General features: G+C 63.5%; 1 protein-coding gene across 2 annotated transcripts; it reads right to left on the bottom strand.

Moving 5' to 3' along the window:
• Positions 1 to 113: 113 nt before the first annotated feature.
• WIPF2 (WAS/WASL interacting protein family member 2) lies at positions 114 to 20,514 on the bottom strand. 2 transcript variants are annotated; one of them, XM_064524728.1, is made up of 8 exons: positions 20,408 to 20,514; positions 7,354 to 7,467; positions 6,662 to 6,794; positions 6,373 to 6,492; positions 5,234 to 5,893; positions 3,301 to 3,504; positions 2,627 to 2,728; positions 114 to 1,887 (listed from the first exon to the last, which is right to left on the bottom strand). In XM_064524728.1, the coding sequence occupies exons 2-8, from the start codon at positions 7,414 to 7,416 to the stop codon at positions 1,847 to 1,849; spliced, it is 1,323 nt and encodes a 440-aa protein (XP_064380798.1). In that variant the 5' UTR covers positions 7,417 to 7,467; positions 20,408 to 20,514; the 3' UTR covers positions 114 to 1,846. The 2 variants fall into 2 exon arrangements, with proteins under 2 accessions (XP_064380798.1, XP_064380799.1); XM_064524729.1 differs by lacking the exon at positions 20,408 to 20,514 and adding an exon at positions 8,329 to 8,449.
• Positions 20,515 to 20,764: the final 250 nt, after the last annotated feature.

Below are 20,764 nucleotides of genomic sequence, written 5' to 3'. Positions count from 1 at the left end.
GCAGCCGCTCAGCCGGGGGCGCGGCCCAGCAGGGGAAAACTGAGGCACAGGCCCGGGAGCCCCCCGAGTGCCCCAACACCACCCCCGGCAAAGCCAAGGGCCGGAGCGCGCCGTTGACCACGTGTGCACCTTTATTACTTTTATTTAAATGCAATTTCGAGCTTATTGGTTTTTTATTCTGTTTCCCTCTTAAAAGAGCCCCCCCGGCTTCCACGGGGGCCACCCGTGGGCAGGGAGAACCTCTGTCTGCCTCTCTTTAAGGACAAGGGCACAGTGCACGGACCCCCCCCAGCCGCGGCGCTGGGGGAGACGAACCCAAGCGACCCCCCCGGGCTTCCTCGGCCAGGCAGCGGCCCTCAACATGAGTGCTGCCCGGCACCCCCCGAAAAAGGGCAACTTCCCATCATCGTAGGAAAAAAAATAGCAGTTAAAGGTGAGGGTTTAGTACACCTGCAACGAGCCCACCTTCCTCCTATATTACAAGCTTTTTTACAACGTACAAAATAGATCAGTAACTATGATTAATGTAAAGCCCACCCCGGTACTGCGAGTAAATACAGAGACACCAGCCTGGTACCAACAGCCTGACAGAAGTAGTGTAGATAAGGCAAAACGTCAGCCAGGGACGAGGGGCCCCGGCGCTGCTGGGGGGAGCATGACCCCAGCGCCAGGGCACCACTGTCCTGCGCCCCGGCACGGGTCCCTTCCCGCCCCCAACGCTCCCTGCCCTCACGTTAAAAAGAAAGAAAAAACAAAAACAAAACAAAATCCTGCATCTCTCTGCTGCTTCCACGGACCATTAAGTGTTTTCCTGGTAAAACGCTCCGTTTGGTAATTCAGCCTTAAAAGCAGGGCTGCCCCGGGGGGCTGCGCGCGGGGCTCCGGCTCCCTCCGCCGCCGGCTCGAGAGGCGCCGGCAGGGGCTGGGGTCCCACCACGCCGGCTGTGCCAGGCAAGGGGCTGAAACCCCGCCGGCCGGCCGGCTCCCGCGCGAGGCCGGGGCACGGCACAGGGGGGCCGTGCGGCCGCAGGGAGCATCCCCGCCGCGGGAGCGCAGAGGCAGAGCGGCAGGGAAGGCTGCGGCTTCCCCGCCGAGCTGCCCCACAGCCCCCAGCTCCCGGTCCCTGCCCGGAGCAGCCGCTCCGGCCTCCCTGGGGCACAGGCCGTGCAGCCCGGCACCGCCGGGCTCTTTCTGGATGGTCCCAATCGTCACATGCTCCTTCACTGGCTTCTGTGCAAAAAAGCAATTTGCTGTGTTTGGGTAACAAAACATTCTGCTTGCTCCTCCTCGTCTCACTGTTAGCTTAACGGATTAATATGCAGCATTTCTGCCCATGAGTGTCCCAGACGGAGTGCCCTCGGAGACGCCCCTTTTCCTGTACCCCTCTGCAACTCTGACCTACCCCAGCTCCTTTCCAAGCCCGCACAACACCCTCAGCCTGCCCCAGCCCAGAGGAAAACGGGGCAGCGAGCCGGTTCTGGTCCCAACACCGTCAGCTGGTCTCAGCGTGGTTCGGCACCTGCCCCAAGTCCTCACGCTCAGACCGCAGCGAGAAGCGCCGTCCCGACAGGTCCCAGGAGCTGCGACGAGCGAGCGGAGGAAAGGACCCACCCGGGCCTGCCAGCAAGGTCCCCGAGTCCAGGGTGAGGTGCATAGATGAAGTGGGGCTGGCGGAGACGGCCGAGCTGGGGTTATCTGCTCTTCCTTGCACAGCTGGGAAAACCAAAGACGCTGGGAGTTTCTCATGCAGGTTCCTAGGGGGCAGGGAGGTGGGGAGGATCCATCTGAGGAAGGGGAAGGAGGTCCGTATCTCTGCTCAGGAACAAGCTGCCTGCGCGGCTCGCTTTCACCTGGGGATGGGAGGCAGAGGGGGGGCCCCACGGGTAGCTGCAAGACAAGAAATTCCATTGAAACCAGAACCTGTGCGGAGACTGCCGGCACCGCCGCCAGGGCCGCGTGCCCGGCACCGCTAACGTGCGCCGGCTTCGCCCCAGCCTCCTCACTGGCTGCCAGGGCCGGCTCGGAGGGTCGCTGCCTCGGTGGCTAAGAGCGGCATCTGGCACGTTTGCTCGCCCTCCTCCACCCCCACGCTGCTGCCCTCCCCGCTCGTATTCCCCACAGCGGCCCGGAGCCTGGGATTTGCGACTCGAGAACCAGCCATTGCAGCATGCACGGAAGGCTCAGGGCTTTTCAAATCCACATTAAACATTTATCGTTCTAAAAATAAACGAGCATCCCGTTCTCCCTGGAGTCTCTCCTCCCGGATCTGCAGGGCTGACTCGCAGCAGCAGAACAGCAAGGGCACTTTGTGCTCTGTTAGGAGAGGAACTGGCTCCCGTAAGTGTCGGATCCGAGCGCTTCTGCTCGGGGCCTCTCGGTTTGGCCTGTTACAGCACCTGCACAGAGGCTCTTTACCCTCCACTGCCTGCCTCACACCAGCATCTCAGCTGCAGGGCCAGCTGCTGGGCTCCTTTTATAACTGCTCCAGCACCAAAGGCCAGGAACAAGCCCTAAAGCGTTTCTGCGCACAACGGGTGGCCAAGCCTCCGTCGCCGTCAGCTCCCGACACCGGCAGCACCCTCGAGGGGAGCCAGGCCACGCAGGACGGGGCCGCCTCCTCCCTTACCTCTGTTCGTTTTGCTGGGGTAGATCCTCTGGAAGTATTTATACTCTTCTGGGGCTGGAAAGTCTTCGACAGGGTGAAAGGAATATTTGGATTCAAAGTCATCTGCAGAGAAGGGGAAAAGCGGGTCAGGGAGGGCGGCTCCGAAGGAGCACAGCTAAAGCCGACCTTGCCAGAAGGGCTCAGCACTCCGCACCAGGGCCTGGCCTACGGCAGCTCCGGGGGCTCCTCCTGTTCCCAATTTTCTGTCCCGTGTGAGAACAGCGGTCGCCGATGAGCACGTAGAGCCTGGACCTTCGTGCCTCTGGTCCAACCCTGGCGCCAAGTCAGGGCAGAGCAGCCCCAGGAGCATCCTGTCCCGTCCCCCCCCCCCCGGCTCCATAACCCCCCAGCCTCCTCTGTCTCTGCGCCTCTCATGTTCGCAGCTGGGGAGGCAACGAGGGGCGGCATGGCCACACGCAGGGCTGCTTTTCTCCCCGTGACATACCACGGCAGGATAAACAGGGGCAGTCCCAGCTCAGTCCCTTCCCCTGGCGCTGGCACGGCCCCCCGGGGAGCCGGTTCTGCTGCCAGGCATGGGCTCGCCCACGGTTTGCCGACCACCGGAGAGCAGCACTCCCCTTCCGCTTGTGCGGGGCCTACAACAGCCGTACCCACAGCCGCGCAGCCTTGCTCACCCAGAAAAGCTCTGACGGCGGAGATGGAGTCCCGGTGGCCGTTCCTCACGGGCGGGGGCGGCGGGGGGGGCCCGGCCGGCGTCCTCGTGGGCGGCGGTGGCGGCTTCCCTCGGCTCGGCGGCTCCGCGGACCCGTGCAGTCTGTAGGGGGGCGGGGGCGGCGGGGCGTCTCGCCCGCCGTTACGCAGCATCGGCGGCGGCGGGGCTGCAAGGAAACCCGGGGGGTGAGGACAGCCGCGGCGCGCCGAGACGAGGCATCCCTAGGGCAAACCCTCCCCTCGGCAGCGGGGCCAAGGACACCCTCCGAGGTAGCTTTCCAGGCCAGCTGCCGAGCCGGAGCGCGCCAGCAGCCAGCACCACGGCCCATGGATGTTCCTAGCTCACGTCCAGCGGAGATTTCCTGCTCGTTCCTGACATCTGCATTCCTCCCCGTCAGCTGCGGCCGGGACCTGCCAGCAGCCTGCCCAGAGCGCGGCCAGCCCCGGAGGCCAGCTGGCCCCGCGGCCGCCTCCCGGCTCGCTGCGACGGGACCAGGCGAGGGGCTGCGAGGGCGCAGGGCCGTGTGGGCCAGCCCGCCCCGAGCAGGGTGTCCAGCCCTCGCGCAGCCCCGGCCCGCAGCCTCGCCCCCCAGGGAGGGACCGTGTCCGCCAGCCACGCGCTGCCCTGGAGGACAGGACCGGCACGAGCCCTGCGCCCCGCTGCCGGGCAGCCTGCCTCCAAACCCGCGCTGCTGGCAGAAAGCATCCGCGCCGTGCAGAGCGATCCCACCGGAGCCCCCGCGCCCAGGCGGCACAGGCAGCAGGCTCCACGCGGAGGCCAGGCACCGTCTGCCACGGCGGGGGGCAACACCGCCAACAAGGCTCCCAAAGCGCCGATGGGACCCGCAGCCTCTCCGACCCACCTCTCGCTGCTGCCCAGCCTCCTGCCAATGCACAGTGGCGGTTCATGCTCCTAATTAGGTTAATTACACGCAGACTGACACAGCAGATCCCCGGCTGTAACTCAACGCAGGGATTCTGGCAGGGCCGGAAGGACAGAGCGGCTTGGCAGGGGACCAGGCGGGAGCTGCGGTCTGGACGCGGAGCCCAGGAGCGCGCGGGGGCACCGGGGCAAAGCCGTCACCCAGCCCAGCAGCGTGACACGCTCCCGCCTCGCGCCGTGCGCGGGGGGACGGCAAGCGGCCTCCACCGAGTCACCCAGGTAGCAACGGGACAGGGACACGGGCGACCTCCGGGAGCTCAGACACTTCCCCAAGCGGCATCTGCCGTGGGAAGGTGCCGCCTTCCTTTACAGGGGGCCAGATGGGATGTCCTGGCTCCGTCGGGATGCCTGACACCACGGTCCCGGCACCTGCATCGGAGGCGACGGAGCCTTTATTGCCAGCTGTCCTTCGAACCACCCGCGATGCCCACAGAGAGGGCAGAACAGTCTGTGTTGTGCTAGATGCTCTCCCTGCTGCACGGCAGGTGAAGCGTCCCTCCCTGCTCTGCTGCAGCTTTCCGTCACCACCTCCGTGACATTTAGGAAGCTCAGGGGAGAGCCCGCGGCACAGGCCCGTCTCCAGCTCCGTTCTGTTCTCTCCTCCCACCTCGGGAGGCGGCTCCTGCCCCAGGAGGACGCACCAACCTCACGTGCGAGAGCTGCCAAGCCACAAGCCATTGCCAACAACCGGCATGGAAGGAACCGGATAAACAGAGGACGTGACCAGGGACATCTATTGAACATGACAGTCCAGATACCGCCTCTGGCTCCGGCAACCCCTGCGCCGACTGCCGCGTGCGGGAGAGACCTCGCTGCGTCCCGGCTTTGACTCTTCCCCGGGCGCCTCCTGCCACCGAACCACCCCTGCGGGCAGGCGACCCTGCTCCGACCCACGACGGCTGCTCTGTCTCGGGGGCAAAGGAGTCGGGACGAGAAGAGCGCGAGGTTCTTACCTGCTCCTCTGCTGGGGGGGTCTCTGGCCGGCGGAGGGGGACGACTGCTCTGGAGAGACGGGGAGGCTGAAGCAGGCGGCGGCGGCGCGAGACCCCGCAAGGGCCCCGGCGCCTTCCTATGCAAGGAGTTGTGTCTCTGCGGCAGCTCCGGGGCAGACTCGCCGATGGGGCTGGAGGGGCCGTTGGGGACCCCCGGGGGCTGCCGATAGGGGGGCGGCGGCGGGGCGAGGGACTGGCTCTGAGCTCCCGACCCCGTCCGGAGGCTGACCGGGGAGGGAGGGGGCTTGATGGGTGGCGGGGCGGGGGGCCCGTCCCTGCTCACGGGCAGGCGCTGTCCCGGGGTGGGCGGCAGGGGCTTCTCGCGGTTGTAGGAAGACGCCTTGGTGCCGTGGGCAGGAGGGGGGGCGGGAGGCGCGGCGGCACGGCGGCCCGGCGGGGGGGGCGGCGGGGCGGACGAGCTGTGCTTCATGCCGGTGCTGCCGGCGCTGTTGGGCCGGGAGAGGTCGGGCAGGGAGGGCCTCTGCGTGCGCGGCAGCTCCGGGGGGGAGGCCCGGCTGTTGTCGGAATCATCCTGAGGTCGGCTGTTGCTGGCGGGCACCGGGGGCCTGGGGGCGGCTGCTCGGGAGCCGGGGACTTGCAGCGTTTGCTTACTGGAGCCGTCTGCAGTAAGAGCAAAGCCATGGAGTGACTTGCCAGACCCAGCACCGGCTGGGAATCAGCGAGAGCGACGGACAACGCTTTGTCCCGGAGCCTGCGCACAGCGCGGGGCAGCCTGCCCGCTCTGCCGACAAGGGCCAGAGCTCGGGGAACACTGTCTGGCACAGGCGGGGAGCTGGCACCGCTCTCAACCGCACACGGCTCCTCTCTCACCACTGCTATTCGCTCTCTGGCTTGCTGGAAGGCAGGTTGCCACAGAAAATAGCAGACAGAAACGTTCAACAACACATATGACTCCCAGGCCCTCCACAGAGATCATTCCCAAGCGGCTGCTACAGCAGAGAGAACACAGCTTGCTTGTGGCCATGTCGGGTGTTGATCTGGGGTCCCCGTCTCTAGCCAGCTGAAACCCCCAGCAAGATCCTCACCCCTTCCCTGCTCAGGGATCTCCCCAGGGCAACGCACAGTCACACGGCCGTTACCTGAGGTGTCCTTTGCTCCTACGGGTCTGAGCTTGGGGACGCCACCTTGGAAGAGGCCTCCTTTGGGCTGGATCGCAGCCGAGCCAGAACCGTAGCTGCCGCCTCCGCCACCCTTGGGCTCTGGAAAGAGAGAGGCAGAGAGGCTAAGTGGTATCAGCTTCCTCCAAGTAGGAGCCGCTGGAAGCGACTCGAGGGAAGCCACGAAGCCATCCTGAAGGCCACGGCAGCACCCAGCACAGGGCTCAGAGAGGCTGAGCGCGTCCCAGGGACGTGCCAGGCAGGTACTCACTCTCCAGGATCGGTGCGCTCCGGTCATTGATCTGTGTCACTTTCTTGAGCTTGGTCCCTTTACAGATGTCCTGCAGGAGGGCCCCGCGCCCCCGCTGCTCCTCTCGGCTCAATTTCGGCGGCTCTGTGTTCGCCTGGAGACAAGAAACAGCTTAGCAGCATTTTGCATGCGCGTACGGACACCCCAGCGCACGGAGCACAGCCTGACTCCACCTTCGCGGTCCCACACCCCGCTCCTCTGCCGGGCCAACAGGCAGCCCGACCGTCTGCCAGGGAACAGCGCTCTCCGAGACGCCTCTTCGCGATGGAGCAACCCGGCTGTCCCAAGTCCTACACCGCCATCCCGCCGGATGAAGCGGAGACCCCGTCCCGCCCCAGCCAAGGCACAGCTCAGAGCCGCACGCCAAGTCCCCGGCTCTCCCTCCGGAGCTGTCTCGGAGCGAGAGGTACTAGTGCAAAAGGAGAGCCCGGAGGCGCCACGGGGTCCGCGTGCAGCCCCTTCCCTCACACGAGCTCCGCTGTAAGGGAAACTGAGGCACAGCTCACGAGCGCCAGAGGCTCCCACCAGGCTGGACTCCAGGAGGTCCAGCCACACAGCACAGGGGACCTGAGCAAAAGGACCGCAGGGACACGGGCCACCCTGCCACCGGCCCGGCCACGCGAAGGGGCCAGAAGCTGCGAGAAGGCTCTTACCTGGCTGAAGGTGGGAGGCGGCGGGGGGCCGGGCGGGGGCGGAGGGGGCGGAGGGATCGGCATCCTGGCCGGCTCCGGCTGCTCAGTGCCCGGGACGAGCCTCCTCACTCATACCTGCGGGAGGGGAGGAAGGAAGCGGTCAGGGACGGAGGGGAAAGCCGGCGAGCCCAGCAACGGAGGAGAGCGGCCCAGGGCAGCGCGCAGGGGCCCTTCGGCTGGAGCAGCGCTTGAGGGCGGCCGCAGTCCCCGCAGCCCCGCAGGCAGGGCAGCGGCAGGCAGCCGGCCCGCCGGCCCAGGCTGCCCTCTCTCAGCTGGCTCCGAAGGGCAGCCGGGTCCCTCCAATGCCCCACGACCGAAGCCGCAATTCCCCAATTCCCCGGGGCCAGGGCCACGCAGCCTGCGGCCGAGCCGGAGCTGTCGGCAGCTGAGACCCGGGACGTTTTTCACCTGATGGCCTTGCTTGGGAGAGAAAACCCGGCTACGCTAACTCTGCGCCATCAATCCAGCTTCTTTATCTGCGGCAGGAGGCTGCTTACGCGGAGATGCGACAGGGCCCCAAAGTCAACGCTCATCAGCACAAATCAAGGGCTAACCCTGGCGCACATCCCCCGTAGGCCCCTCTAGCTGTAAATGTAGTTAAATCTGCCACACAAATTACCAAGCAGAAAACAGATGAAGAGGAATGCGGTGCTGCCCTGCGGTTCGCACAAGCAGAGACTTTCCGTCCCCAAACAGCCCTGACAGATAAACCAGATTTTCAAAACCCACTTGGATCTCATTTCGATAAACTCCCAATGCTCCAAAGGCTGATTGCGCTCCACATCTAACTTAATTTTAACAACTGCGACTCCAAAGCTCCCTTTGACGGCGTCCACGTGAGCAGGCAGCACAACAAACTTTCCCAACATCGATCTAATTACGCTTCAATCCATCTGATTACGAGTCTGAAACAAAGCCGTCCGCTCCACGACTTACCCGGAGCGGCTCCGAACCAGCGCAGCCCTCTGCCATTCGGACTGCGCACAACCCAGCGGAGACCGGTACCGGCAGCCAAACGCTTAAAGGGAGGAAGCGGGGACAGGAAGAAGCCTGAATCACCGGCTGATCACGAGCCAGGCCGCTGGGAGCAGCCCGGCAGGTAGGGCCATCGCGGCAGCACCGGCTAAGGGAATAGGAATGTGGTGACTGGAGGCCTCGCTCGCCACCGCGGGAGGTGCGGGTGCTCGGGGCAGACCGAGAGGCAGGGGCAGCAGCCCCGCTCCGGAGCCACAGAACGCTCTTCCTTTGGGAATCCAGTCCCTCAGACACTAAAGGGGACCACGATGCTACTGCCTGCGAAGAGCTAGTTTCATATTTAAAGCCTCTAGACTTCCGATCCCCGAGCTCCAGGATGTGCGACCACAGAGGTCACAAACACACTCACCACCACGGCGAAGGTTTCGTTATAAGCCAGGCAACGAAAGCCGGGGCCCGCGACATTTGACAGGGTTTGTAGGGGTATTAAAATGCAGATCCCTTCCGAGACTCACCTTCCGCTAGACAAACTACTCCCACTGCCATGACTCAAAGGACCCTTGCCAGAGAGGCCACCTCACTCCAGACCTCTCAGACACGTACCTTCTCCTCCAACACGTGCTGCGTTATTTTGCTCCGGACGAGGCTCAAGGCCTCGCGCAGAAGAGGAACTAACGTCAAGCCGTTTCCCCCTCACCCCCTCTACACCACCGATCCTCCCACAAAGCCGGCGTGCTCCACGAACTGGAGCGAAGCACGGCAAACCCACAGGCTGAACCTTTCCCACCACTGCAGATCAGACAGTTCACAACGTACCAGCCTGGGACTCGCAGGCGCTGCCCGAGACGTGTTCAAACAGGAGCTCTTTTCCCCGGTGCTCCTTCCCATCCCGCAGTGAGATCATGTCCCCAGAGCTGGGGCTGCACAAGCTGTTGCCAGACCAGTGCGTGACGTCCCGAGGACAGCGTGACGTCCCGAGGACAGCGTGACATCCCGGCACGACCCACGGGAGGGGACAGGGCAGGGGAGCCCAGGTCTTGTCTGAACACCAACGGCTCACGGTAATTAGCAGAGTTACAGCTGAGACACGTGCCAGGTAACGAGACTCCCGACCGGGTCTCATGTGTCACAGGCCCTGGCCAGCGCAGGAGCGGTGCCAGGACTGCAGGCCATCACCTCCGCTCCTGAGCCGCCACAGCAGAAACGCCCCGTCAGCTCCCGGCTACGTTTCCGCTCCGGCACGTTACTCGCACGGCGGCGTTTCCCACCCCGCTCCGCGCTTTGCTGCAAGTCGCGGGCTGCCCCGGAGGCCTGGCAGCGTTTGGACACTCCCATGAGGGGCACAACAGCGGCCCGTCACCTCGCTGAACCCGACGGGGACTCGTCAACAGTCAGAAAACGAGTAAACACCAAATCCGAAGCAGCAGCACGCCGCTCGGTTCCGCCCGTTCACCCCGCTGGCCCACGACGTCGGCACCGCGTCGGGCTGAGCGGCAAGGGAAAATCCCAGAAACATGACTTGGTGCAACTGCGGGCTGGGGAGGAGAGGGGTATTTCTACAGAGAAAGCCATGAGTCATTATTTCCCTGCATCTGCCATGCCCTCAAAACTACTGCTGCTCTGAAACCCGCATTCAAATGAAGGATCTGACCTAGAAGAGCGAGCGAGGAGGGGGAGAAAAAGAGTTTAAGCTAAAGCAGCTTGAGGATAAAGCGGAGCTGAATTCCTGACAAACGGGTCATTTCGTTCAGCGCGGCCCCATTCAGGTTGTGGATTAACAGCAAAGGTCACATTGAGAAACAAAAATCAAGAGGCACCGAATTCAGCCACAGAAAATCAGTGCATGGTGGATGCCGATTATTTCGTACCATGAGAAAAGCTGAAACCTCTGGGTGGGAACGCTGGAGTAATCTGTGTCTGTCTTTAAAATAAAGCCTAAATCTTTAATGTTTGTGAAGAGAGGCACAGCTGATAAAGATTAGGGAGACACAGGCTAAATCCTGCAAGAAAAAAACACCTGGGGGTTCTCCCAGCAGCGCTCGCCAACCCTCCCCGTGCAGCGTGGGCCTCGCGGACGGCCTGCCCTGCTCAGACAGCGGCTTCTCTCCGCGTTTCTTTCCCTTTGTTCCTCATTACCAGGGATTCTCTCCCGAAGCCGGATCTTAACGTTTGAGAGCTCCATATGCCACGGCAGCAGCTTGCTGCAGTTGCAGGGAAAGTGATTTAAAAGACCTGAATCGGGACAGTGTGAAAGACACCCTCTAGATCAAAGCGCGGAAGAGAGCTCTTCTTCAGCGAAGCCAGAAGGGGCAGATTCGCGCTGCTGCTTTCCCTCTAAAACAAAAACAAAAACCAAGAAAGCCGTGAGGAAACCAGGAGGACGACAGCGTAAAAAGAAAACCAAAGCCACCACTCTGGAGGAGAGTTCACCCAAATCCAGGTCTCTGTCCCGCCACCGCGGAAAGCAGACAGGTTACTTCAGCCCTCGCACTGACTTGTGGCAGCCCACAGCACTGCAAACCGGGTTTCCCTTGCCAGCTCCACGTTCAAAATACTATTAAAAAGCAAGAACTTTATACTCAGCAGTCCACCTCTCTTGTAAAACAGCTGAATTAGCTTAACAGCTGCTGTCCTTCAGCCAGAAGCGCAGCAGAGCCAGCTTGGATGAGTCGCAAAGACCAAAATAGCCCCCTCCATGCTTCCCCCCCGTCAGCAGCACTCGCCCCGTCCCCGACTTCACAGCGCTGCATCCTTTCGTGCCTCCCGCGCTCGCGGTGCCGAGCTGCAACACCCAGCAGACCCCCGACATCTCAGGGGCCAGACAAGCTTGGCCTTGAAAGGCCTGCGCCCAGATAAACCGGCAGCAGGAGCACGCCCTGGTTTTTAGGCATTTTCAAGTCCACATTTGCTGCAGAGTGAAATGAAGTGTTTTCTGCACAAAGCAGCCCTGGTTTCTGCTCGTCCCTCAAGGTGGAGGGTGTTGGTGTGCGTGCTTTTTTGTTTTTTTGTTTTTTTTAAGCAGGACATGCAGCAGTGACCTTCAGACGCCACGAGCGTGTTTCCTTGCTTTTCAGGGGGATCTGGGCACCGTGGCGGATTTGTATTTCACAGCTACGCTGCTTCCGCGGCGAGCCTGCATTTGCAAACCCAAGATGAAGCGTTTCATCCTCAGGGAGGCAGTGGCTTTGAACTGCAGATCAAGCGGAATTTCCAGCCCTCTGATGTCGGCTGCAGAATGCGGCGGCACCGGTTCGGGGACGACTTCCAAGGCTGGACCTTTCCAAACGCCCTCCCCGCCGCCCCCACGTTAGAGGGCTCCTCTTTCTTCCACCTCTTCCCATCCAAACCCTCGAGTCTTTGTTATCCCGAGTGCAGCCTTCCCAACTCAGACCCTGTCCTCCGAAGCCTGACATTTCTGCCTGTTCTCAGGAGAAAGGGCTTAGGCAGCGCTGAAGATGCAACATAAATAATTTATCCTGAAAGACAGCCATCGCAGAATTTAAGGTCATTCAGGCTTTTAAAATCGTATCAGAATGCTTTAAGAGAGCGAGCTGCCATCTCAATTTGGAGCGTCTCGGAGAGCTGGTGCATCTCTGCATGCAGACAGACAGACACGCTCCAGCCCTGCGGGACTCAGACGTTCACTGTGAATTATTAACAGCCCACGGTCACTGACAATGCGTTTTTAACAAAACCCTGAACACAAAGTTTCTGATGCCTCGGGGCCAAATTCCACAGCCCTCGGTGGAGCGGAGGCTTCCCCGTCCGCCGCCACGAGCCCTGCTCCGTTAGGGGACCCCGGAGCCGGACCGTACGCTAACAGCTTTCCATCACGCTCAGCTCGGTTCATTTGGCAGAGGAAACATTTAATCAGCAGCGAGGAATCGCGTCCCGACATTAGGCTACAGCAAAGGGAAGAGCAGGAAGAGCCCCTCCCACGAGAGCCCGCAGACTTCCCTGCCTCTCCCCGTCCCACGTGCCAGCGAGGAGGGAGAGGAAGGCGGGAGGCAGAGGTGGCACACGAAGGGACCTGACGGGAACTCCTCTGAACCACCGCTCCCGCCGGCGGAGATCGCCGATTGTTCCAGCGGGAGGAAGCGGAGGGAGACACAGGGACTTCCCGGCTGCTTCGGCTGTGACCCACGGCGGGGAACAGAATGGGCTGCGCGGCCCACGCCTCCGGGAGAACAATACCCTGCTAAAGGCAAAGGGCTCCCGGCCTGGTGTTAGTAGTCCAGAGTTCAGATAAAAATGGCTTTTTAACAGCTGCCAGTGACCCACCTTCCCCTTCACCAAGGGCTTTAGCAACCGCTTGAACATCTAGAGCAAGTGAAGGCTGCCCGCTGGAGCGGATCGCCGCGTAGTCTGCCCCACGAGACCGGGGGATGCTCAGAAACACATCGGGGGAGACCGAGCAAGGACAACTTCCATGGCTTCGGGCTGCCCCGAGCAGGATGGGGAACGGAGAAGGCTCCGGCCACCTCCGAGAGCCCTTCAAAGCCCCTGAGGGCCGAGGGAGCCCACTCACATGCCAGGCAAGCTCAGAGCCAGGCGCTGGCAAGCCACGTCCGAGGTGTTCCACGCAGCAAGCGCAGGCCCAGCAGAGCAGCAGCCTTCGGTCCTCCCCTCCGCAGGGCCGCAGCCGACGTGCTACCGGCAGTGAGCAGCACGGAGCGAACTCGCGGCTCTCCCGGCTGTCATTCAAAACCAACAGCGTGTGAAGCGAGCTGCAAAACGGGACCGGCGCTGCTCGGCGCAGAGCTTGCGACACTCGCAGCGCTACGCGGCAGCAGTCAACAAGTCTCCAGCTCCAGTCTGCCCCCCTGAGCTCGCTGTCAGCTGCTTCAGCATCTGCTCAGCGAAGGCCTGAGCCAGGAGGAAAGGGCAGCGAAACGCCCAGGTAGAGCCCTCCGCCAGGAAAAGCCCAGGAACTCGACCAGGCCCAGCTGAAGGCCACGCTCCCAAAACAAGCCCATGTGCCAAGGTTTTATTCCAGACTCACCCCAATATCCGAGCGCTTGGCCACAACCCGATCCGCCCTCTCGCTGGCCAGAACCGAAGGGATGACGCTTCTGGGTCTTCCAGCTCGGCCCTTATGGAGCGGCCGTCCTTCCCCAGCACGCGGGCCCGAGCGGGCAGCGTCTCCCCAAAAGGTCACTGCATCACGAGACTAAACGGGTTTTGCAAGTGTTTTAGGAGAAAAGCTGGTGTTCTGCCGAGCCCCCCCTAGCTCCCACCCCTGAGCAAGCCCACCAAGTTCAGTTACATCCACTAAAGGAGAAAAAGCTGGTGAAGAACCATGAGCTGAATGAACACACTGCTTCGAGGTCTGTTCTCAGGAACCTGGAAGGAGGATACCGTGCGCCTTTAAACAACGGCAGGACCAGCTCCAGCTTAAACTCTTCCCCCTCCCGCTCCACCCCGGCCCCGCTCCCTCCGTACCAGCCTTCGCCTGTGTTCAAACACGCGGCTTAAACAGAAATCCTGCCGTGCCCCGGCAGCGCTGCCGGCTCCGCTGGCCACCCTCCTCCACCGCGGAGGGTCCTTGAGCCACTCCACCCCGGTGACCTGGCACCCGCGGGGCTGGATCCGCCTCTCCAAACCGGAGCTCTCCGCCGGCCCTGCCCAGCTACCGCCCCGCTCCGTCCGGGAGCTGCCAGGCCTGGGGGGCTGCTCCAGGCTGGACACACCGGTGCCATCGCACCCCATGGCCACTGTCCCCTCTCGCCGTGGCATTACCCAGGGACTGCTAGTGCGGGGCTCTGCTCTCCTCCTCCTGCCACTTTGCTCTTTCATGAAAAATATGAATTTTCACCACTACAGACAGCTTTTTTCCTGACCAGTGGTGTCACATTCGCTGTCCTCCCCACTGCAAGGGCCTCACCATCAGAGGACTCAGTGCTCTACTAACGGGGCCGATGGAGCCCTGTCGTCTCCGCACGCCTCCTGCCAGACGCCCAGCTCCCAGCTCCCGTCCCGTCGGGCACTTCCGAGCCTCTCCTGACAGCTGCCTGCCAGGCCTCTCCCTCTTCCCGCCAGGTACCCGCTGCTCACTGGTTCAGCAACGCTCCCTGCCTCTTAATTTGCCGGTCAGGCTACGGGGGATGCTCGGGACAGCACAGGGACGCTCCAGCCCCGCTCACCACCGTCCCTCGCTGCAGGCCGGGGGCACCAGGGCCCGGCTGCTCCCCAGCCCCTGCCTTCTGCGCCGGCTCTTTTGCAAGAGCAGCTCCGAGCCCGGCTGCGGGAGGCGGCACTGGAAGGGGCGCGCGGAGCCAGGCTGGAGCGCGAGGTCCCTCGCTGTTCCACAGGGTCCAGCCAAGTATTGTCAGAGTTTTCCTAGGCAAAGGCCAAGCAGAGATGCACCAATCTGTGATCCAGAACAGACGGGGCAAATCACGGAGCCAGAGCGCGAGGCGCTCCGTGCTGCCGGGAAGCGCCGGCTGGAACGGCGCGGCTCCCGCTGCAGGAGCTACCCGAAACCACCCCAAAGCCACCGTGACCTCACAGAAAGGAAGCAGTCGCTCGGAAAACTGTCGCTGATTGCTTTTAAAGTTTTAATTGGCTAAAAGACCCGCATCTTTCCCCTAACCAGGTCTGCAGTGAGAGTAATTAGGAGAAAACTTTACAAGCTGCCATACAATATCCAGCGCTTGAGCGTTACTTTGGGACACGTGCACTCAATACTTGTGCAGGGCCCTAGAGCTACAGAAACTTCCCAAATGGCCCTGATTTACACTGCGAGATCGACACAGCGGCTCGCAGCCTGGGTGCGGAGCCCACCACTCATCCCACCAGCGCGACATCCGCATTTACAGAAACCTCCCGTCCCCCCCAGCACCGTCTGGGAGGCTCCAGGGCGCAGCAAGCGCCGCTTTGGAAGGGCCAACGGTTCACAGGCACGCCGCGGACCCGCGACGCTCGGGCACGAGGCCGGAGGGGCTGAGGGCCCCGCGAGCCGTCACCGCAATGGCCACCGTTGCGGTAGGTGTAAGAGTGTGAAGGAAGCGCCTGCGTCGATGCCAAGGGGGAAATCGAGCCAAGCCCTGTCAGAGCAAACCCTCCGCGCAGGCAGCTCCACACTCTGCTGCTCTTTAGGTTGCTAGGTGCCAAAAACACGCTGCAAATTCACAGCCAGCGCAGAGGAAAAGGAGAGTTTGCTGAGAGACATGATCTAGTAACGGAACGTGACAGATGGGAGAAGCAAAGACGGGGTCGGACAGTCCTTGCGGACACGGTCCCGACGCCCCGGCAGCCCGCGTGCCAGCCGCCCCGAGCGCCCGGAGCGGCGAGCTAACGCGCACAGCACCCTCGCTGCTCTGCCAAAGGCAGGGGCTGGATCGGCCCCGGGCGCCGCCAGGCAAGTGACCCAGATTCCAGCCCGCGCCAGGGAAGATTTGAGCCCGCTGCCTCCAGGCTGAACGCGCCGGGCCCCACGGGGAGAACGCAGGGGCCCAGCTTGCCGCTGCCATCGCGGCACGGAGCGGCTCCCGGCACGGGCCGGGGAGAGGGTCCTGCTCTGCGCAGCGGACACCTGCTTCGCGCGGGCAGGATTTCCAGCCGGTGGGAAGGGCTCTGCACGTCCCCCCCCAACCCTGCCGTCACCGCAGAGCACAGCCCAGGGCAGGGGCAGCCGCGGCCAGCTCAAACCCTGTCCACGTTTCCCGGCCACGCGCGCGGGAAGGTGCCCGGCTGCTCCGGCAAAGGCAGCGACGGGCCCCGGGCTAATCGCAGGCAGCGCGCGTCGCCGCGCCGGCAGGTCACATTTGACAAGGACACTCGAGGGAGCCAGCGCTGAATCAGAGCACGCAGCCGTCCCCGAGCGCCAGGCCGGCGCAACGCCCACGCCTCCCTCCCGTCCCGGGCCGCGGGCAGGGCGCGCGCCCAGCGAGCCCCGAGGCGCGGCGTTTGCAACTCGCCTCGTTTGCTCCCATCCTAACCGGGGAACCCGCAAACCTGCTCATGAGCATCTGTCCCGAGGCAGCTCCGCCCCGGCGCAGAGCCACAGCCCCTCCGGCCGCTGCAGCCCGTCCCGCAGGGCCCTGCTCAGGCTGCTGGTGCTGCAGCGCTGGGAAACCGGAGCCCGGCCGGGAAAGGAGCCTGGCCCAGAGGAAGCAGACGGGCACACGAGAGGCACCTGAGCCCCCCGAGCCCGCAGAGCTCCGAGCCCTCCGTGCTGCAAGCAACCCCGCGGCAGGCCGCGGCTCTCAGCGCTGCAGTCCCCCAGGGATCAGCGATGAAGAAACCAGCTCGGCCCTGGAAAGGACCTTTTAATTTGTGAACCAACCTAGTAACAGCAGCACCGCTCTGGGAGCAGCGCTCGTTCCAGAGCTGCCCTAGCGAAGCCAGCGGGAGAAACCCAACCCGCCCCAGTCCCTCGCTGCGAGGGCACTTTCCCCCGGCTCCCTCCTCCCACCTTTGCTTCCCAGCAGAAAGCTACTTCTTTGGCAGAGCAGATCTGCCTTCCTTCCAAGCAGCCAGATGTAAGTAAGTAGGTCAGACAAGGACCAGAGCGCCGCGACAACAGCACTGTAAAGCAAAGCAAAGCGGGCAGCGAGCCCTGACCTGGAATACGCCCCATCACCTCGGCGCTTGCAGGAGGGGGCCGGCACGCGTCACTCCAGAGGTAACGCCGTAAGACCCAATTCAGTGAGAGCAGAAAATCCAGGAACAGAGCTGCACTCTCCAGCAGTGACTTTCATTTCAGGGTCTAACACCCCGCAGCCACAGCAGCCGGGAAGCTTCGCAAACTTGCACGTCTGCGTCACCAGCTGGCCCGCAACAGCGTGGAACCACAGACCTACTTTGAGCTGCAGAAACTAATTCAAACGGACCCAATTCAACAGAAAGGCACACAGAGCAGCTCGGCAGCGGTCCAGATGGTAAAGGTGGCAGTTTCGTGCCAGTAAGACACGCTCCCCTCCGCGCCCCGCTCGTGTCTGCGCCGGGCGCTGACATACGCTCTAGATGGCACCCGGCTTGGCACGCCACGATGCCGGGTCCGACAGGCCCCGTTTGTCTGCGGAGGGACCAAGCCCAGCCCTCCCTTGCCCCACACGCCGCCCTGCTCGGCACAAAGAGGGGTTTGTGCTCCCGGCCCCGAGCAGCGATGGGAAAACAGGCTCTGGATTTGTGTTCCAGCAGCGCGGCGACCCCGTACGCGGCAGCCGCCATGGCCCGGCAGCCCCCGCGGCCCGGCAGCCCCCGCCGGGGTTAAGCTGGCGCTTTTCACTGCGCCGCACGTGAAGTGTGAAGAGAGGCCGTTTCCCCCGGGGCTCCGCAGAACCAGTGGTGCCGCAAAACCTACAGGACCTGACACACTCGATCAGCGGAGACAAGCAGAAATGAACCCAGGCATCTGAGCTGCGAAAAGCAGCGCATGTGACACCCTGCCACGGCAGCAGACGCGCTCGCCAGGTAGGTTTGCCCCGGAGAACACATCCAAACCGCAGAGCCGGGCGGATTCACACCTCATCTGCAAACCGAGCTGACTCCTCTGGCAGCAGAGACAGGAGTCAAGTTAGATTAGATCCTCCCTGGCAGCCATCAGCAGAGCAGCAACGCTCCACAACGGAGACGGGGCCAGGCCAGAGCAGCCCAGGCAGACACCGATCTGAAGCCAAGTCTGCCAAAGGTAAAGCAAGGCGCATTTGGGATCACGGCGCCTCTCCAAGCGCTGCTGCTCAGCCCAGAGCTCGAGACCGTCTCCGCTGTGGTTCATTGAAATGATTTTCATGCAAAACCTCTGCCTCCACCTGGCCTGAGGACGCTACCACACCGGCTCCTTTTGCTGTCGCTGCCTCCCCGCCGCCTCTTCCCCGCCAGCGGGGAGGGCCACCGGCCCCCAGCCCTTATTTCACCTTGACAGAGGATGTGGAAACTCAGCAGTCACATACGCAGAGCGGTCACAAGACACCAAGTGCTTCGCACCCGTCTATCAGCTGATGGTCAGGAGGCAGCTCACGCCTGCTCCCCTAGCATCCCGCCCGCTGCCCCCGCCGGCTAAGGCGCAAACGGCCGCGGAGGCGGCAGTTCGATCACCCCCCTGCTCAGCCAGGGGCGGGCAGCGTGGAGCAGGGCGGTGGGTAACAGCGACCGGGACTCGAGGAGGGCAGCCCCCCACGCCGGCTCTGAGCAGGACTGGAAGAGCAACGTATTGTACAGAAAGCTGTACCGGACTGGGCTGGTGGAAACCCAAACTGCAGCCGCTGGCCTGCAACACCCCCCAAACCCACCCCGCCTGCTGCCTCCTCTCCACCCGCTCACCGCGGCCCGGAGCTGCCTCAGCTCCACGCAGAGCGGCTTTTTTGACAGGACAAACAGCAAAACAGGCAATAACTCAACTGGAGCAGAGCGCCAACGGGGAAAACTTGGTGTCAAGACACGCTCAGGGATGCAGCCGGCACACATCCTGCGGCCCAAACCCATCTGTGGTCCTCTCTGCGTCGCAGCTGAGGACATCAAGGCACACCGGGGACCTCACGCACAAAGAGCCCAAGCGATGAGAGCCGGCCACGGTCTCCGTCTGGGAGAGCCACGTCAGGAGCAGCAGCACGTTCAAGGGCAGGAACGAGCCCTATCAATTCTGCTGAGTCCTTGCAGGGGGAAAGGCCGCGGCTGCTCATGCCACAGCGACGCTGCTCCCCTTCTGTCCCAAAGGACACGAAGAAAACAATTAGCTGCTAGTTTTGTTTGCTTAGAACCGAGACTCTGGAGAGGTCCAGGGCTTAAACCCACAGCGGGGATTCAGTCCCGCAGGCCGGGCGCTGCCTGGGCAGGGTCTGGCACATGTAGGCGCTTCCATAAGGCTACGTGGGTGGGGAAGGGCCAGGCGGGCTGGGAACGCGCAGCTGTGGCAATGTTTACCCAGGGCAGAAGGGAGAGCCCAGCCTCCACGGTGGCACTCGGAGCGTGGCTGCCCGGCCCCACGCCGCCCCACGCCGGGGTTTCCGTGGGTGAAGGCTGCTCAGACCGCGGCGTGCCAGCGCCGGGCCCAGAAGAGCAGCCTGACCGCAAAGCCATGCCAGGGCGGCCGTGAGACCCCAAGACGGCACAACCGATCACCCCAAACCTCCCGCAGACGCTGCCTCCGGGCAGGAACGGAGTCCTCGCTCCTCCGGGGAGTGCAGGGCGCAGCTGAGGCACCGCTTCAAGGGGGGGACGAAGGGAAGAACGTGACAAAACTTCCCACGACGCCAGAGAGAAGCAGGAGGGGGAAGGTCCCCAGAGCCGCACGCAGCAGCAGAGCCCACCCTATGAGCACCACACGCGCTGCCGCCATGCCTGCCACCACCATCCCTCCCAGCACAGATGTTCCCAATTACACCAGCATCTGCCCAGAAAAACTGCCCTGCAACCTCAGGGCGCCTCAAGGCAACCACCTTTAGAGACCCCAAAGCACCCAGCACATCCCATTCCCCCAGTCCCACTGCACCCCCACGGTGGGCCCCATACAGCCCCCCGTGTGCCCACACCCACCCCATCGCCACTGACCTCAAGTACCCCACTGCACCCCCCAAAGCATTCAGCCCTACTGCACCCCACGGAGCCCTGCATGCACCCTACGCAACGAGCCCCCCCATACACCCACACGGGGCCCACACCCTCACCTCATCTCTCTGCACCCCACACAGGCCCCACACCCCATTCCTCTGCACCCTGCCTAGGCCCCACACTCTGTCCTCATCCCTCTGCACCCCACATCCACTCCACACAGGCCCTACACTCTCACCCCATCCCTCTCTCTGCACCCCACACAGGCCCCACACCCCCTCCCCATCCCTCTACACCCCACAGAGGCCCCACACCCCCTCCCCATCACTCTGCACCCCACAGAGGCCCCACACCCCCTCCCCATCACTCTGCACCCCACACAGACGCCTCTGCGCCCCACACGGGCCCCACACCCCCTCCCCATCCCTCGGCACCCCACACAGGCCCCACACCCCCTCCCCATCCCTCGGCACCCCACACAACAGCCCCGCAGGACACAGCCCCGCTCCCCAATTTCCCCCCTCCCGGCCGCAGCCCCCGCTCTCACCCGCGGCCTCCTCCCGCCGCACCCGGAAACGCGGCCCAAGCCACCGTCCAGCCTCCAGCCGCGGCCAAACAAAATGGAGGCCGCCGCCCCGCATGCGCACGCGCGGCCCGGGCCGGATGTGAGGGACGCGGAAGGGCGGCAGGGCAGAGGCGCCATGTTGAGAAGGTCAGCCGGCGGAGGGGCGCGAGGCTCCGCGCCGCGGCAGCCATGTTAGGAAGGTCGCTCCGCGGCGAGCGCGCCTCGCTCCGTGGGCGCCCCACGAGGCGGGGAAGCCGCGCGGCGGCCCCGGCAGGGTGCCCAGAGATGGGCCGAGCCGCGGACGGGAGACTGCAACTGCCGAGACGGGCCGCCACCGCC

This window comes from Dromaius novaehollandiae, chromosome 22, assembly GCF_036370855.1.
Source record: "Dromaius novaehollandiae isolate bDroNov1 chromosome 22, bDroNov1.hap1, whole genome shotgun sequence".
Taxonomy (NCBI): domain Eukaryota; kingdom Metazoa; phylum Chordata; class Aves; order Casuariiformes; family Dromaiidae; genus Dromaius; species Dromaius novaehollandiae.
The sequence above is the reverse complement of the archived record's forward strand: the minus strand, read 5'-3'. Positions and strand labels throughout refer to the sequence as shown.

What these genes read in the sequence shown, in the direction of transcription:
- WIPF2 (XM_064524728.1), bottom strand. Translation starts at nt 7,416, where the DNA reads ATGCCGATCCCTCCGCCCCCTCCGCCCCCGCCCGGCCCCCCGCCGCCT. An exon ending in CGCCGTCAGAGCTTTTCTGG is followed by an intron (nt 2,729 to 3,300) that starts GTGAGCAAGGCT and finishes CCTTCTCTGCAG; the next exon opens with ATGACTTTGAATCCAAATAT. An exon ending in CCCCAGCAAAACGAACAGAG is followed by an intron (nt 1,888 to 2,626) that starts GTAAGGGAGGAG and finishes CTTGTCTTGCAG; the next exon opens with CTACCCGTGGGGCCCCCCCT.